Genomic DNA, 18944 nt, shown 5'->3' with positions numbered 1-18944 from the left:
ATGTACTCTAAAAGATCTTTGGAATGTTTTAATATCCACATCTGATTCACGCCACCTCTAGAACAGACAGTTTCACACTAACTTTGAAGCCCTGCTTTGATTGCTGATAGATGTTAATAATTTAGAAGGAGGTTTCGTGGAGCACTTGGAAGACCCAGCAATATATTGTTGTTTGTAAGGACACTTTTGTAGTTTAGGTATCCAATACAGTGATGGAAGATCCAGTTCTTCATCTTTGGTTGAAAGATAGAGTCTAGTGGTGATAAGACCTACTTCTGCCTTCAACAATGCTGGTAAAAATCATTATCAGTATGTTACATGAGCAGCATTTGGAAATAGAGATATTTCTAAATATAGCTTCAATTTGTAATAGTGCAAATTGCCTTTTGGTATTTTCTTATTCTATTGCTTGTATGTTTTTTATCTAATTTCTAAATATATTGACAACACTAAAACAATTAAATATTATTATTTATCTTTTAAACACCATCTCTGTCATCAATAAAATCTAGTTATATTAGTGAACACTAATCCTATTAGTCTACTTAATTTAATTCATGATAATTTGCACTTAGCATCACCACCTTGGCACAATACAACTTCAGCCTCTTTACAAACTTATCACTTTATAATCTAGCAAAAAATAAATATATCACAGTAAAAAATGCCATTCAACTATCAACTTCTAGAAGTTCATTTCCATTTTGATCTGTCACCTAAAATGTTCTTCTCCGGATGAGGATAAGGAATTCCAAACTTCACGCACATTTTTCTTAATGTCTGTTCATATTCTTTGTTTAATTTTGCTGACTGTTGTAAAGCAAATTTAATATCCTCTATTTCTTCAAAGAACCCCTGTAAAAGTAAAGTATATATTATTACATTGGTTGCAATGAATTATATTGATTTCCCAGTTAAATAAAAACCAATAATTTCACCTGGTTATTTCACTCTTTGACGTCATACAAACACTCGTTGAATATTTTTCTCTATTTGAATTCTTCAATAAGTTATTCTATTAATGTTATTAACTATGAACACAATGTCAATGTCTAACGTCTACATATATTAAGCTCTAAATGACTCTGACCATAATATGTAGACCCTTTTTCCATTTCATCTCTTTATTCTTTGAAAGAAATGCTTTTTATTCAATATAAATGACCACAAATTTTGAGAAGTATCAACTTATAGAAGAAGCTAATTTTCTGGTTCCATATGGGATGTTAACTCACCACATACATGTAACCATACATTTTAAAGAATAAAAAAAGTCTTCTATACATGGAATAAAATCTCACTTACCAAATCTAAACCTTTCAATTCTTTCTTGAGCTTTTCATTTTCCTTTTTTACCTTTACACATTCATTCTTAATATGTGAATATTTATCTTCTGTGTCTGAAAAAAGATAAAGGTAAAAATATTTATATATATATATCAGTATTGCACAAAAAAGTAAAACTACACCCATTCCCCCTTTTTCTTACTTACAAAATAAATATTATGATGTAGCTTAGTTTTGCATGTGTCATTTCATTGATTGGTTGTTTATGTTTTGTAAACACCTCATTCAGCACTCTTGGATTTATATATATATTGGCACCCAGCTTTTATCTGTGCCTATAGAGAACCATTAATCTGCAGTAGGAAACAATCAATGTATTAAAAAAAGGCTATGAATGCTGGAAATATAAAATTTGACATAGAGAGCAATTTGACTAGAATTAGTGTTTTTTTCTCCCTAACTTTATTTCCTACCTTCTTTCTTCTGTGCCATTTTCTTATGTTTACCGACATGAAGATCTAGAAGTTCTTTCTGTGTTTTTTTGTGTTTCTCACTCTTATCAATTAGCTTTCTCTCTAATTCACTCAGTTGTATCTGTAAATCACAAAAAGGTTAATGAAAGATGCAGATAACTTTCTGTATCTGCACAATTATTAAAGAAATATTGGACAGCAGAACTAGAATGCAATGTCACAAAAATTAACTACTATATAGATAAGGAAGGAAGCATCTGTGTACCTAGCTGAAAATTGAACTATAACCAGAAAGTATTCAATATTCTTTGAGAGACTTATGTCAAGGCAGTTTGATAGTTATGAAGCCAATTACAAAAATTGAGAAGTTTAAGAAATCTTGATTATTTCTTGATCAGTTTAATGAAATAGGCTACCACAATTTTTGCAATACCAAAACATTGACAAATAAAATGCTTCGCTGATCACAGTCTGATACTACTGCAGAGGTTGAACCCTGAACAGTTGGGGCAAATTTGGACACAATATTCAAGCCTGATACTTTCTGAATTTGGATTGTGATCAAATTTTTGACAAATTATAGGTTTCTGACACAAAATAAATGTGGTCAAAGATCTTACAAATCTATTCCACAATACTACTAGTACATGCAATTGAAGATTTCTTCTTGAACTTTTCAAAAATTTGAAATTTAGAAAACTTCGAAAAAAAATATGAACCCTTAAGAAAAATAGGGAAAAAAATCCCCCCCCCCCCCAACTGTTTTGAATACTCCTTAGGAGCAAATTCCCCAAAACTCATTCCCAGCCTTTCCTTTGTAGTATAGAACCGTGGGCAATTTTAGAGAGATCCATACACTTAAACACAAGTTATTGTCTAGAAACTAGAAAAATGCTTGTTTTTGGCCCCTTTTCTGTCCCTCATTCCTGCATGTTTAGGGCATTACCCCTAAACTCAATCTCAGCCTTCCCTTTGTGATATGGAACTTTGTGATACAATGTCAGAGAGATCCATACACTTAAACATAAGTTATTCTTTGGAAACTAGAAAAATGCTTGTTTTGGCCTCCAAAAACAATCCCAACCTTCCTTTTGTGGAATTGAACCTTTTGTTAAAATTTCATACACTTAAACTTAAGTTATTGTCCGGAAACCAAATGTCTTAAGACGACGCAGACGATGTGATACCAATATACAACCACAAAATTTTTTTGTGGTCCTATAGAGATTAATACATGGCAAAATCCGTATCATATGCCGTATCATCCCGAGATACCAATATCAGCCACAGGGCCTTTAGGCTCGTGGGATGATATTGGTCCAGGGTGATGCAACATGTGATACGGATTTTGTCATGTTGTATACGCTTTATCATATATTTCAACAGGAGAGTACAGAACATATGAACAGCTTTCTGATCCCTAGCACCTGGGTAACCTTCAGTTCTACTTTTGTCTTATTTTAAAAGCTTTAAAAGAACTGCTCAATTACTCATCTGAAGCACCTGGGTTACCTTACAAATTACGTGCTGTTGTTCAAAAAATATTTTGTTTATTGTGTTTTTTGTGTGTTTTGTATGGTTTTTCATTGAGTTCTTTTAATAGTTGCATTTCGTGTATCAGAAATATGAAAATTCAACGTTTGTGACTTCACATTCCAAACAATGACGTCATTCAATAAATTGCGCCACGCCCTAATGACCGTTCATAAAGAACTCATTTTGAGGGAAAAAAATTCTGAAGAAGCTTGCATAAACTAAAACAGAGTTAATGTAAAAAAAAAAAAAAAAAAAAAAAGTAGGGATGCGATAAAGGGTAGAGGTGTGATAAAGGGTGTGAAAAAGGGGTATGATAAAGGGTGCACATTAAAGTTGCGCAATATGGATTAAACAGCAGGCTATTTATCAAATATTCAAAACTACTTTATTTACTACTAAATGTATGATAAATAAAAATTATGAATCTACAATATAATATATGTATAATGAGGGCTTTGAGAGAAAATGAGATAATGTAATTACTTAAATATAATAAAATAAAAAAATCTATGATCACCCTCTTAAATTAAAGTGTTTTTTTATCATCATATTTTTTTATCATTATTATATATATAAATCAAACTGCCTTTGAAATCAACTGACACAACTTGATTCATTTTAGTTAGTAGTAATACTAGAACATGAATAAATCTGAATAGGAAAAAAGTGTTAAAGATGAACACTAATTAACATTAGGATTGCTTTAAATACTCCTCTCTTTTTTTAAAGGGAAAGTTGTAATATGATTCAAAAGATAACCACTCAATTTTCAATAAGCCCTACTTAATTATTGAAGAAATCAAACGCCTAAGAATATTACATTTAAGTCTGTAATAGTTTCCATGTGTGACATATTTAGTTTGACTTCTTTTTCATATCTTCTCATCATCTGATTATGCATAGATAACAGTCTGAAAAGAAAAAAATAATGCATAAAAAACAGTCTAATAAGAAAATCTAATTCATAGATAACAGTCTGATAGTGAAGATAATGCTTAAATAACAGTCAGACAGTTTAGATAATGCATAGATAACAGTCTGAAAGATAATATAATGTGTAGATAAGTCATAGAGTGTAGAATAGGTAATGCATAGATAACAGCCTGAAAGTGTAGATAATGCATAGATAACAGTCAGAGATAACAGATAATTCATAGAAAACAGTCTCAAAGTGTAGAAAATGCATAGATAACAGCCTGAAAGAGTAGATAATGTGTAGATAACAGTCAGAGATGGAAAATAATGCATAGATAACAGCCTGAAAGAGTAAATAATGTATAGATAAGTTAAATAGTGTAGATAATGCATAGATAACAGTCTGAAAGTGTAGATAATGCATAGATAACAGTCTGAAAGTGTAGATAATGCATAGATAACAGTCTAAAAGAGCAGAAAATGCATAGATAACAGTCTGACGGTGTAGATAATGCATTGATAACAGTCTGAAAGTGTAGATGCTGCATAGATAACAGTCTGGCAGTGTAGATTATGCATAAATAACAGCCTGAAAGTGTAGATAATGCATAGATAACAGTCTGACAGTGTAGATTATGCATAAATAACAGCCTGAAAGTGTAGATAATGCATACACAGTGAGACAATGTAAAGTAAAATCATATTCATTAAATACCAAATTATTTGTATAAAAAGAACAGTTCATTTTACACTACAAATTATAGTATGGCCATTAAGATCAAGTTCCTTGTGCATTATTATAGGATTAAACACATTTTTTCTAGAGGTTATTGATGTGTAAACCAGGGCGATTAACTCACAAGCTGAATAAAAGTCCTTCAGGACTTTTATGTAAAGTTTGTGAGTAAGTTTTTTACACATCAATAACCTCTAGAAACAATGTGTTTAATCCTTATAAATCTTAAGCCAAATAATCGCGATTTTTAATTAACATTTTTTTGTGTAAACGCTTCTATAATATCCATCAAATGCACAATTGACATGCCGTAACTAAGGAAGTTGGCCGCCATATTGACTTTCTAAAATCCATAAATGTTTGTAAAATGCAACAGAATCTAAAATAAAATAGCATCTACCTCCAAAACTTCAATTTAATGAAATATTATCTGAATTTGAAGCATTCAAGCAACGAAATAATCTATTCAACCCTTTCCTCCATGATTTTCTTTTTTAATATACTTGATTCGCATAGGATTTTTTTCATTTAAAAAAAATCATCAGTTTTAAAGTGTTAATGCATTGTGAAAACCAATATTTTATCAATGAAATTCAAGTCAGATAATTCTTATGAATCTCCTTTTCATACTGGATACAATTTTTTTTAAGTCTGATGCAGACATTTTGTAGTCAAAGCATTTCAACTGAGGTACTACACAGGCGTCAAAAGGCGTCATTATGGAGTAAAGGGGGTGGCCTCAAAAGGCGTCATTATGGAGGAAAGGGCTAATAGAAGTTTTCATTCGTATGATGTCCTGTTTTGCCATGACGTAAAGTCGCCAAATCATTCATGAAAGGAGAAGGTCCGGTAAGGACCGATTTTGACCACTTTTTAAACACTTAAGTGTCTATTTTATTTGATTCAATTAGTTTATGTGAAAGATTTTAACTGATTTTGTCATTAAAAACGATCCGATTCAAGCTCAAATATGAAAAATCTACCAAATATGCCAAAAAATGCTACTTTTCAGATGGTTTTTGATAAAAATGAAAGAGGCCGCATCCGTGTTCATCCTCAACCTTTATATATGTTATGTATTATCCTAAAATACAATTTACATTTTATTATTAAGAATGAACACCAATGCGGCCACTTTCGTTTTACACGAAAACCGTCTAAAATTTAACTAAAATGATAGAATTGTGAAGATTTCAGTGATTTAGCATGACTTAATGGTGCTTGTACCGATATATGTGCGTTGTATTGTCAAAAACAGCCCATATTTATGTAACAGAAGCATTCTACTGTTCAATTAATAAATAAAAGTTTACATTTTAACAATTTTGTAAAACTGCTATATTTTGGGGCCAAAAAGGGGTCTTACCGGACCTACTCCTTTCAGGGAATTTTATTTGAATTTGAATTTTATACATTTTCGAAGATTTAGTATATTTATTTTATTTCTTTTTTGTTATATGTGCACTAGAATAGTCACAACTGTTATGCATTTGTTTTTTAATCTCAATTTGCTGAAAATCCCGGGTTCACTGCAAGCTTGTGTATCGCGCATGAATAGATTACGAAAGTTGTTTCGGAAACATGGTTTATTGAAGTGTAAACTTAGAGAAAAATATTAATTGACCAATCCAATTGAAGTATTTATAGATATGCAAATCATATAAGAATTATTGCTTAATAATAGCCTAAAATTGTTTATAGCATAGAACTACATCATCAAGATTCGAATACACATTTTCACATATTCTTACTTTGGTCTTTATGAATAATTGTCTATAGCAAGTCAAAATCTACATCACACATGACTTTTTTAAATATTCTTTAAATTACATTTTTTTCAAGTTTACCATTAACATGATTAAGTTCTTCCAACAGAAAAAAAGATTTATAGCAGGAGAATACTTCTATATCATTTTGCTGTTAAAATTGTACCATTCAGGCAGCTTATTTGCCTATAAGAATAGTGGAGTTGGCAGACTCCTAAAAATCTGCTACAGTTATAAAATCAAATAAATTCAAATGTTCAAAAGTTTACTTGTTTGTTTTATCAGCATCATTTTCCTTAGCTTCTTCACTTTTCTTTTTCTGAAAGCATATAGGCTGCCATGATCTTCCAGGTTCTGTCTGACAACTAGTGCTGAAATATATACAAACACATATAAATAGATATAAGAAGATTATATTAGGATATGTGACAACTCTCCATCCAAGTCCAAATTTGTCAAAAGTAAACCATTATAGGTCAAATTACAGCTTTCAGCACAGAGCCTTGGTTCACACTGAACAGCAAGTTATAAAGGGCCCTAAAAAATGACTAGTGTAAAACCATTCAAACAGGAAAACCCAAAGTATAATCTATGTAATAAAAACAAGAAACGTTAAACACTTATGAACCATAATCAATGAATTGCTTTTAAGATAAAGATAAAAACGACCCTAAAAAATGATTATGATTAAATGGCCATAGTGTATATAAATCAGAAGATGTTGTATGATTGGCAGCCAATGAGACAAAAATTGACTAGAGTTCACATGACAAATATGAAAGTCACTGACTCCCTGTACAGCCTTCAATAACAAGGAAAACCCATACTGTATACATTTTAATGCAGCTAACAAAGGCCTATAGAAGAATATGAAATGATTCAAAGGAGAAAACTAACAGCGCCACTTTAGTATAAATCTTAATCTTGAAAATGGGCAAGACACATAAATCAAACCAAATTAGTAAGTTTCATTTCAATAACAACTTCTCCCTCCACTCTATATGTAAGGGTTGGAAAGATTAATCATCTGAGGATCAGTAATATGATTGAATTGTTGTATAAAAATTACTAAGACAAGTACTATTGTATCGTGTTGTTTCACATATTTCTTTTTCATGTATGATTTTGATAACTTACTCCCTGGTTGTGACATAACTCTTTTTCATGTATTATTTTGATAACTTACTCCCTGGTGGTGACATAACTCTTTTGATAACTTACTCCCTGGTGGTGACATAACTCTTTTGATAACTTACTCCCTGGTGGTGACATAACTCTTTTGATAACTTACTCCCTGGTGGTGACATAACTCTTTTGATAACTTACTTCCTGGTGGTGACATAACTCTTCTGATAACTTACTTCCTGGTGGTGACATAACTCTTCTGATAACTTACTCCCTGGTGGTGACATAACTCTTTTGATAACTTACTCCCTGGTGGTGACATAACTCTTTTGATAACTTACTCCCTGGTGGTGACATAACTCTTTTGATAACTTACTCCCTGGTGGTGACATAACTCTTTTGATAACTTACTTCCTGGTGGTGACATAACTCTTTTGATAACTTACTTCCTGGTGGTGACATAACTCTTTTGATAACTTACTCCCTGGTGGTGACATAACTCTTTTGATAACTTACTCCCTGGTGGTGACATAACTCTTTTGATAACTTACTTCCTGGTGGTGACATAACTCTTTTGATAACTTACTCCCTGGTGGTGACATAACTCTTTTGATAACTTACTCCCTGGTGGTGACATAACTCTTTTGATAACTTACTTCCTGGTGGTGACATAACTCTTTAGAAGGTGATAACTTAATTCCTGGTTGTGACATAACTCTTTAGAAGGTGATAACTTACTCCCTGGTGGTGACATAACTCTTTAGAAGGTGACAACTTACTCCCTGGTGGTGACATAACTCTTTTTCATGTATAATTTTGATAACTTACTTCCTGGTTGTGACATAACTCTTTCATGTATGATTTTGATAACTTACTTCCTGGTTGTGACATAACTCTTTAGAAGGTGATAACTTACTTCCTGGTGGTGACATAACTCTTTAGAAGGTGATAACTTACTCCCTGGTGGTGACATAACTCTTTAGAAGGTGATAACTTACTCCCTAGTTGTGACATAACTCTTTAGAAGGTGATAACTTACTCCCTAGTTGTGACATAACTCTTTAGAAGGTGATAACTTACTCCCTGGTGGTGACATAACTCTTTAGAAGGTGATAACTTACTCCCTAGTTGTGACATAACTCTTTAGAAGGTGATAACTTACTCCCTGGTTGTGACATAACTCTTTAGAAGGTGATAACTTACTCCCTGGTGGTGACATAACTCTTTAGAAGGTGATAACTTACTTCCTGGTTGTGACATAACTCTTTTTCATGTATCATTTTGATAACTTACTTCCTGGTTGTGACATAACTCTTTTTCATGTATAATTTTGATAACTTACTTCCTGGTTGTGACATAACTCTTTTTCATGTATAATTTTGATAACTTACTTCCTGGTTGTGACATAACTCTTTAGAAGGTTGTCAATGTTCTCTTTCTGTTTGAAGACTTGTAATTCTTTATGGTATGTATCTCTTTGCTCTTTAACCTTTAAATACTTTCTTTTCAAGTCTATATTTTCTGATGATAACTACAACAAAAATGTTTTGTGTTTTTAAAGTTCATAGTATGAAGAAAAAAAAATTTGATCAGTAAATATAATAGATACAATTGCTGTTTCAAAACATAAAGTAAAAAAAAAATGAACTCTTTTAAACAAATGGCAAAATCATATAAAACCTGGTTTTATAGCTAGCTAAACCTCTCACTTGTATGACAGTCCAATAAAATTCCATTATATTGACAATGATTTAGCTGTCAAATTCATGTTCATCAATTTGACACAAATTCTCATATATGATTTATAACATACTCACAGAGTACAAGCGGACAGTGACACAAAACGGAAGTTGCTGATCTGTCCGACGGCGATCGGCTCGTTGTTTTTCAAAAAAATATAGAATATCAACACAAAGTGTCCCATAATGGATTGTTCAGCAGCTCAAGGTAAGTGAATAACTACAATGATGTATTTTTGACCATTTAAAGCTTATTTTATGCTTTTAGCATCAACCGTCTTTTTAAAATAACTCCTGATCATGAAGAGGGGTCAAAATTTTGCGATTTTTCGAGTCATAAATCTTAACAAAACTCCGAAAATTCAAACATTTTCAAGATTTTTAATCGATACATAGTTGAATAATCATATTCCGCATACACACACAAAAGTTTGGTTCATTTTTTTTTATTATATTGTCACAATTGAATCTTTTCTATTCAAAGTGTACTGTCCGCCTCGTTGCCACCGTATGTATTCATACTGTCCGATTCGTTGGTCATATTCATGATCGATATCTTATGCAAAAGTAAGATTGAAACATGCAATTTATCCACATTTAAACTTTATTCAACACAGATACTGTCTATGATTATATATGGAAAATATTTATAGATTATATATTCAGCTTGGATCTCGTGTCAATTAAAGGGGGACATTGGTCACTCTTCCAGAACCTTTACTCATGTCTGCTGCTCGTATTCATCGTTTGCGGACCTTGTTGTTAGATTCTCTACCGATATAATATTCTAATAAATGCATGGTGAATTCAGTACACATGTTCCCTATGACATGAATTCTAATTTAATGCAAAATTAGAGTTTTGATCCAATTTTAATTGCCAATGAGACAACTCTAAACAAGAGAACAAATTAAATGACACAGAAATGAACAACTATAGGTCACCGTACGGCCTTCAACAATGAGCAAAGCCCATACCGCATAGTCAGCTATAAAAGGCCTAGAAATAACTTTTGTTGCATGGTTGTATTTTTCATGAAAAGTTATTACCCCTATTTATGTTTTTAAGTGATAAAAATAACAATGTTCCACATGAATGTATGAATAAATATACCATAAAAATCACCTACGTGCCCCATTTTCCTAAAACAAACTAGAGAAACGTATATTAAATTTTCATGTGCATGCATTAACAATGCTTTTTATATGTAATAATCAGTAACATTTTATAAATGTTGATATTTCCTAGGAAATCGGTCATGAATGTGGATAAATTGCATGTTTCAATCTTACTTTTGCTTAAGATATCGATCATGAATATGACCAACGAATCGGACAGTATGAAAACATACGGTGGCAACGAGGCGGACAGTACACTTTGAATAGAAAAGATTCAATTGTGACAATATAATAAAAAAAAATGAACCAAACTTTTGTGTGTGTATGCGGAATATGATTATTCAACTATGTATCGATTAAAAATCTTGAAAATGTTTGAATTTTCGGAGTTTTGTTAAGATTTATGACTCGAAAAATCGCAAAATTTTGACCCCTCTTCATGATCAGGAGTTATTTTAAAAAGACGGTTGATGCTAAAAGCATAAAATAAGCTTTAAATGGTCAAAAATACATCATTGTAGTTATTCACTTACCTTGAGCTGCTGAACAATCCATTATGGGACACTTTGTGTTGATATTCTATAATTTTTTGAAAAACAACGAGCCGATCGCCGTCGGACAGATCAGCAACTTCCGTTTTGTGTCACTGTCCGCTTGTACACTGTGATACTAAAACATATATCAAAATTACAATAAGTTTGAAATAAACAGTTAACAATCCATGTGCTCTATTACATATATCAGAATTTTGTATGTATTAAAGTCTAGTCTCAAGCTAAATAACTATCAAGATGACCTCTGAGGATTGCAGATGATCACAATACCTGATATAGACATATCTTAGGTTCGAGACCACAATTTTTTCGTAGTGCATTTCTTTTAGAACATTAATGAAAATTAAAAAAATCCCACATGCGCTTTCTCAATGAAATTTTTACAGTGTTTTGTACTACTTTTGGGACAAATTATATCAAAATTATAGAAAACTTCATCAGCTTTAACTCAAAATATGGACAATTTTATGTGTAGGGCGTCTTGAAATCTTTTGACAGCTTCCGAAGTGCTAATTATTAACCTTTTTCAGCTGGACCAAATCATTACTTTCCTTTAAAATTCATTGAAATTCTGGACCAAAATTTGTTTTTAGTGTAATTTCAAAGCCCACCCCCCTACTTGCAATTTGAGGCATTAAACATGGAGAAATAAATTTGGAAAGGGTATAAAAATTAATGGCAAGTAACCCACTGTCAACACTAGGGACTATATTTGTGGACAACGAAAATCAAGGGACGACAATTGTGGTCTCAGACCTAATATCCAGAAATAGAAAGTGACCTACATCATGTACATTGTAGTGCAATTGAATATTTCAAGGACTGTTTGATTTCATATTATAGATTAAAAGAATAAGTTAATTTGCATGCAATAAATGAATACATCTTGTTATATAGACCTCATCCCTATTTGGATATCAACAACACTTGACCTGAGAATTTGCAACACTTGAACCATTGACATCATACAACAAACACTTTCCCTCTTGTAGCATCAGACATTCTCTATTGTGTCAGTGACGTCAAAATATTAATGGAAATGTTAAATTAGTGATGCCAGTGATGACGAACAAATATTGATGCGGTAAATTCTGTCTGGCCCTACTGTCCAGTGGTAAGCATAGAGGTTTGTTACAATTTGCTGGGTTTACTATCTATATATGAACCCTGAAAAAATCAATGATTTTTTTTTATAGTAAACCCAGCAACTTGTAACAAACCCCTGTGGGTAAGCAAGGATCTAACACTATTATGCAAAGGGGTCATTTTTTTACATCCATGCATTGTTTCATGTTTGAATAAATACACGAATCTGGGCACATTGACCAAAAATGATTTTGCCCCCTTTCAAGTTCGCACCTCACATGTTTGCACCCTTAATGAAGGTTTTGTGTTGAATAAGTTTTTAAGAGGGGGGGCAAGGGGTTTAACTGTTATGCTGTTATGGGGCAATTTAATTCTTTGTTATCTGTTATTTTGAAAATATATTTGCTGTTAGCTGTTATTGTCTTATTCTTTGTTAGCTGTTATTGGGCTATTAGTTTTTTTGTTATCTGTTATTGTGATAATGTATTTGCTGTTAACTGTTATTGAAAATTGGAATGTTAGCATTTTTTTCTGACAGTCAATATTCGGTATAAACTGAAGATCATTGGACATTGGGGTCTACCACTACTAATATGTTTGTACCGTATTCAGAGAAGGATTCCATTAACTTTTACCCATCACAAAAGTGAGGTCCAGGACAATTCAAGTATATCTTATGATTATCCTTTGTAATAAATTCCATTTTTTTATGAATGTGTATTTAGAATTATCTTAATTTTTTGTATGAGAATAATGTTCCTGGTTTCCCATACGAATTAACATATTATATTAAAACAATTCATAATATGACAAAAAGGAAAACATTTGGCCAGGAATCTCTGACAAGGATCTCAATTAAGGACTAGGTCCTAACAACCAGTTAACCTTTTATATAATATGGTACATCGACTCAACTGTGTGATTCTTTTCAAATCAGAACCAAATGCATTGTACAATGAAAGTTCCAACAATGTACTTGGGTCCGAAGCTGCACATAACTCATTACAAACAAAGATTTCTTTCGTTTCAAGCCATTGGTTTCCCTACTAAACTATGTATTCTACTTACTAGTACACTTGGTACAATCAAAAACCTCAGCTGATAAAAAATTGTTCAAATAAGGCCTTTGAAAATAGTGGAATAAATTGCTTTTGGAGTGTCAAAATTCGTTCGAAGTACTTGATAAATTGCATGCTTATAATTGGTGCTTTTGATTTTGCTACCCTATATACCACTTTGCCTCATAGTCTTATTAAGAAAAATTCACATACCTCATTAAAGTCTTTTAATTGTGCTTTAGTTAACACATTGCTATAAAATAAAGAAACTATTTTTTTTTTTAGGCAGTGGCTATTTGACCGGCACCGGCTAAATAGCAAATTTGCTATTTGACCGGCACCGGCAAAATAGCAAATTTGCTATTTAGCCGGCACTGAATAAAACTGTTCATTGATGTGATTAATAGAGAATAAAAAAGATTAATAATAATTTAAAATCATTTTATCATAATATCAAGCATTAAAAATATAGTACAATAAAAAAAATTATTGAAGATGTTCATAAATAAATAATTTATAACTTTATAATATTAATTAAAAGCATGAAAACACATTTGTATGTAACATTACTAAATATATTTTTTACTAAAAAATATTTATAAAAAATCTGTACTACATCACTACTCCACATTACCAGATTTTGCTGAACACTTTCTGATCGCCTTAAATTCTTTGCGAACAGAACGAGACCTCAAGACAAGTGGTATATTTCAAAAGAGGACTGTTTCAGCATTCTCCGGAATGATTCACCTGAATATAGATATCAAGAGTTGGTGACACCATATGCTTGGGCATATATCCTGAAACAGTTTTCACTCAGGTCTGAAGTAAAACTGGAGCAGAAAGAGAGATTATATGGACAGCTACAACAAGCCAAGGCCAAATGAGGGTCAATTCAAAAATTTACTCTTGTATCTTTCATCAAAGTGTGCTTCTCCCGTGTAGGCATATACTCAAACTAAGAGAAGTTAATCACGAAAATTTGTTTGTTGAAGCAGTGTCAGATCGTTGGAAGATTAACACAGTCAGGACATCACATAGATTATTTGATGATACCAGTCAGAGGCAGATTTAGGGGGGGGGGGGGGGGGGGGGGGTCCTCTTTTTGGGAAAAAAATGTGTTGCTTATATAGGGAATCATTGAAGCGTGACTGGGGCGGGCCCCCTCTTAGGTCAGTCAGTGGGCCCCACTTATGAAAGTTTCTGGATCCGCCACTGCCAGTCATCAGTGTGCTCTATCATATGTACACCAAAAAGAGTGAGAAAAATTTCTCAAAGCACAAAACACAGGGAGACACAAATTCTGTTACATGATGATGATATAAATGTAACAGACAATAAAGAAAATGATACTGATAATGTTCATATATTCGAAAAATCACGAAAACTAGTTTCGCAAGAAGAAAAACGAGATACTGCTCAACAAGAAGAACACCTATTGGATTCCAGTTGAACTTTGTGGATCGTGTGTTTCGCATATATATTACTTCCACCAAATATGAAGAAACGTGGAAGGCCAAAAGGTTTGACCCAAACTGTCATCGGTCTTCAAAAAAAGAGTACCCGAAAAAGCAATTGTGTGCCATTTCATAAGAAAAGTTCCAAAGAAATCAGGGCATTTTATGAAAAAATGGTGGGTTGAACCTGGTTTTGTGGCATGCCAAACCTCCCGCTTTAATGGCAGTGTTAATTACGTGGTTAATTATATCATTAATATGACAACATTACACGACAGGGTTACAATAAATAAACAGATAAATAGGAGAAAATATAGGACAGAGAAACAAACAAACAAAAGTCTTAAAAAGTGTGTCATAATAGAATCAAATCGGTAATTGGCAAATGGGCTATTGTAAACATTGATTTAATTATTGTCGAAAAGATAAAATTGAGAAAGGAAATGGTGAATATGTCAAAGCGACAACCACCCGACCATAGAGCAAACAACAGCCGAAGGCAACCAATGGGTCTTCAATGTAGCGAGAATTCCCGCACCCGTAGGTGTCCTTCAGCTGGCCCCTAAAATATGCATAATAGTACAGTGATAATGGACGTCATACTAAACTCCGAATTATACACAAGAAACTAAAATTTAAAATCATACAAGACTAACAAAGGCCAGAGGCTCCTGACTTGGGACAGGCGCAAAATTGCGGCGGGGTTAAACATGTTTATGAGATCTCAACCCTCCCCCTATACCTCTAGCCAATGTAGAAAAGTAAAACAATAACAATACGCACATTAAAATTCAGTTCAAGAGAAGTCCGAGTCTGATGTCAAAAGATGTAACAAAAGAAAATAAATAAAATGACAATAATACATAAATAACAACAGACTACTAGCATTTAACTGACATGCCAGCTCCAGACCTCAATTAAACTGATTGAAAGATTATGTCTTCATCATATGAATATCAGGTACAATCCCTCCCGTTAGGGGTTTAGTATCATACTATCATAAATAAGATGCATGAGAAGCTATTAAGAGCGTTTATAAAGAGAAGAAAAAGAACCCTACCTACATATGCAACATATGCACACATGATGCAGATTCAAAGGAAGCCAGTGTAATGTGAAGTTCCTGTTTGGAGTGGCAACATTTATCTTGTGCTAGATTAAAACAACTTCCAAAGGCAAAGAATTGGTTTTGTAACAATTGCAAATGTTAAATCATGTGTCCTTTTGAAATTCGTAGCAAACAACTCTTAATATTGTCTTTTTTAAGATGTACGGTGTAGTTTTACATAACACTATTTTTATAGCATGGCAGGATATTTAAACCATAGATTTTACACATCTTCAATATTATTATTTTTTATTGTACTGTATTTTTAATGCTTGATATTGTGATAAAATGATTTTAAATTATTATTAAGCTTTTTATTTTCTACTTATTACATCAATGAAGTTTTATTCAGTGCCGGCTAAATAGCAAATTTGCTATTTTGCCGGTGCCGGTCAAATAGCCACTGCCTTTTTTTTATTATTTAAAAAAAAAGTGACATCCTAAAAACGTATTTAACAGGTTTTCATTTGCGAATCATTTTGATGAAATGAACATTTTTTTCAGAATTACTAGCCTCACTGGACACAATTACATTACGAACGATTTTTGAACTTTAAGAATTCTTTTCTTGAATTGTTTGTACCATAAAATTTAAGATGTATGAATGTTTTTCATTTTGAATCATAACACACATAATTTTCTATTTTAAAGGCAGCTTAACTGCCTAAAAACATATAGACCTGAACATAAACTGTAGAAAACATGGAAAGATATCACAGGCACTTGTTTCTATCCATTGGAAGACCCACTATCAACGTACATTTACGTAAACAGTTAAATGTACGTTGATAGTGGGTCTTCCCCCTTACGGCAAACATTAAAAATCGTTCGTAATTGCGTCCAGTCGTAATTGCGTCCGGTAAGGCTGTTAAGCTTGGCTTATATCAATAGATCTAAAATAACCTTCATGCATTTATGAATATCGGGAAATGACATTCTCGATCCAAAGAAAAATGCGTCCCTGGCAGCAACAGAGTTATACCCCTTATATTTGCCGGCATGCACTGCTCTCATCAGATTCTTCTTCTTCCTTTGTAGTACAGGCCTCCCAGGGGAGTATTATCGTACTGTTTTATGTACATGTTCGATGTGAGAACAACAAATGTGCGGGTAGGTGCGAAATATCTACAGTGAAACGGTGATTCTTTAAAATAAGGTTAAAAACATGGTTGGACATCTATCGAAGCTGGACCACTTGCACGCCCCTTTTGAATGAATCAAGGGTTGTGCAGCTTACTAGTTGTTGTGGCAGTCCATTCCAGATTCTGATGGTGTCTGGGAAAAACGAGTATCGATATACTTGAGTCCTGGCAAAAGGAACAAGGAATCGTTCTTTGTGCCCTCGTACTGTTGTTGTTACTGGCTGTAAGTTTATAGATGGTATAGCAATGAGTTTGTGCACTACCCTATAAAACATGATGGCTTTACATTTAGCTCTTCTTTCCTGTAACGTATCCCAATTTAAAGTTTGTAGCATTGATGTTACACTGCTTGTTCTTCTATAATCATTCAGTACAGATTGTTCTGTTTCAAAATTATATAAAGTTTAACCAAACTCAATTCATAATTTAAAAAAATAATATACAAAAACTTTAATAAAGAGGGAATTATAATTTTTTAGTTGTCATTATACATTTACAATATTTGTGGACAGTGGTAGTACAAATTTAAGCAAACATAAACAACAACAAAAAAAAATAATTTACGAAAGCAGAGACATATGTCTCTGACGAAAGTTAATCCAATAGACACAAAATCATAAGTGATAAATTTAATTATAATATTACAATCGATGATAGATCAATATAATATTCAATATTCATGTTACAATAAGACCTCTGTCCTCGGATCTCCATTGACATCACAACATGTAACTGACCATTCAATGATAAGCATTTGTGGTATATGTAGGAGGGGGGCAAGGGGTTTAACTGTTATGCTGTTATGGGGCAATTTAATTCTTTGTTATCTGTTATTCTGAAAATATATTTGCTGTTAGCTGTTATTGTCCTATTCTTTGTTAGCTGTTATTGGGCTTTTGATTTTTCTACCCTATATACCACTTTGCCTCATAGTCTTAATAAGAAAAATTCACACACCTCATTAAATGGGCATTTAAAAAAAGTCAGATGCGAATATATATTTTCAAACTCTTTTAGGTCATTTTTCAGTAGCAACAAACACAAGAACTATATGTCAATTGGACCTGCTTTGATACCATAACTGCCCTTTTTTACTAGCCATCATTTTTTTTCTCCTTGACATATTCCTAATTTCCATTCTCAATTTTATTACACAGTATTTAAGTTATAGAGTTTCTATAACTGTTTAAAAATAAATGCTGAAAAAAGTATTCTATAACAAATAAACAGCTACGCCATGAGCGCATGATACGCCCGTCGCCCTTTTTGAAATATTCGATAACTTCTTTATGTCATATCAGGTATTTATAAAAATTTAAAGAGAACTTCAGTCAATATATATAAACAATACACCAAAGTTTCATGAGAACTGCTGAAAACATTGTTGAGTAATTGTCTAAAAACTGGAAAATATCACCTTTTTTAATGAATAGAACCCTTCAACTCAATAACATAAAATCTAAAATTAATGAAAATAGAAAGGGCGCTTACAACAATAGCTATAACGTAAAATATAAAATTTATAAAAATTGGAAGGGAGCTGACATGTCAATAGATATAAATAATTCACCAAAATTCCGTGCAAATTTGTGAAAGGATTTTTGAGATATTATCAGAAAACTGAAAAAAACAACATTTTTATTAAATAAAACCGCATTACTCAGAACTTTAAATCTGAAATTTATCAAAAAACGAAGGGGAGCTCACGTCAATAGATATAAACATTTTTCCAAAGTTTTATGCAAATTGGTTAAAGAGTGTTGGAGTTAATGTTTGAAATGTTGACGACAGACGGACAACAGTATTCCATAATACGTCCCGTAAACGAGCATATAAAAATATAC

At 32.4% G+C, this 18944-nt stretch overlaps 1 protein-coding gene across 2 annotated transcripts; it reads right to left on the bottom strand.

Annotated features, from left to right (window-relative positions):
* Window positions 1–458: 458 nt before the first annotated feature.
* LOC139525550 (centrosomal protein of 290 kDa-like) lies at window positions 459–16947 on the bottom strand. 2 transcript variants are annotated; one of them, XM_071320977.1, is made up of 7 exons: window positions 16862–16947; window positions 9230–9369; window positions 6983–7084; window positions 4117–4207; window positions 1761–1881; window positions 1306–1400; window positions 459–855 (listed from the first exon to the last, which is right to left on the bottom strand). In XM_071320977.1, exons 1-7 carry the CDS (start codon window positions 16892–16894, stop codon window positions 694–696), a joined length of 744 nt encoding a protein of 247 aa, XP_071177078.1. In that variant the 5' UTR covers window positions 16895–16947; the 3' UTR covers window positions 459–693. The 2 variants fall into 2 exon arrangements, with proteins under 2 accessions (XP_071177078.1, XP_071177079.1); XM_071320978.1 differs by lacking the exons at window positions 9230–9369; window positions 16862–16947 and adding an exon at window positions 8714–8826.
* Window positions 16948–18944: the final 1997 nt, after the last annotated feature.

Source organism: Mytilus edulis, chromosome 5 (genome assembly GCF_963676685.1).
Source record: "Mytilus edulis chromosome 5, xbMytEdul2.2, whole genome shotgun sequence".
In the NCBI taxonomy this organism is placed as follows: Eukaryota; Metazoa; Mollusca; class Bivalvia; order Mytilida; family Mytilidae; genus Mytilus; species Mytilus edulis.
This window is presented reverse-complemented; position numbering and strand designations above follow the sequence as displayed.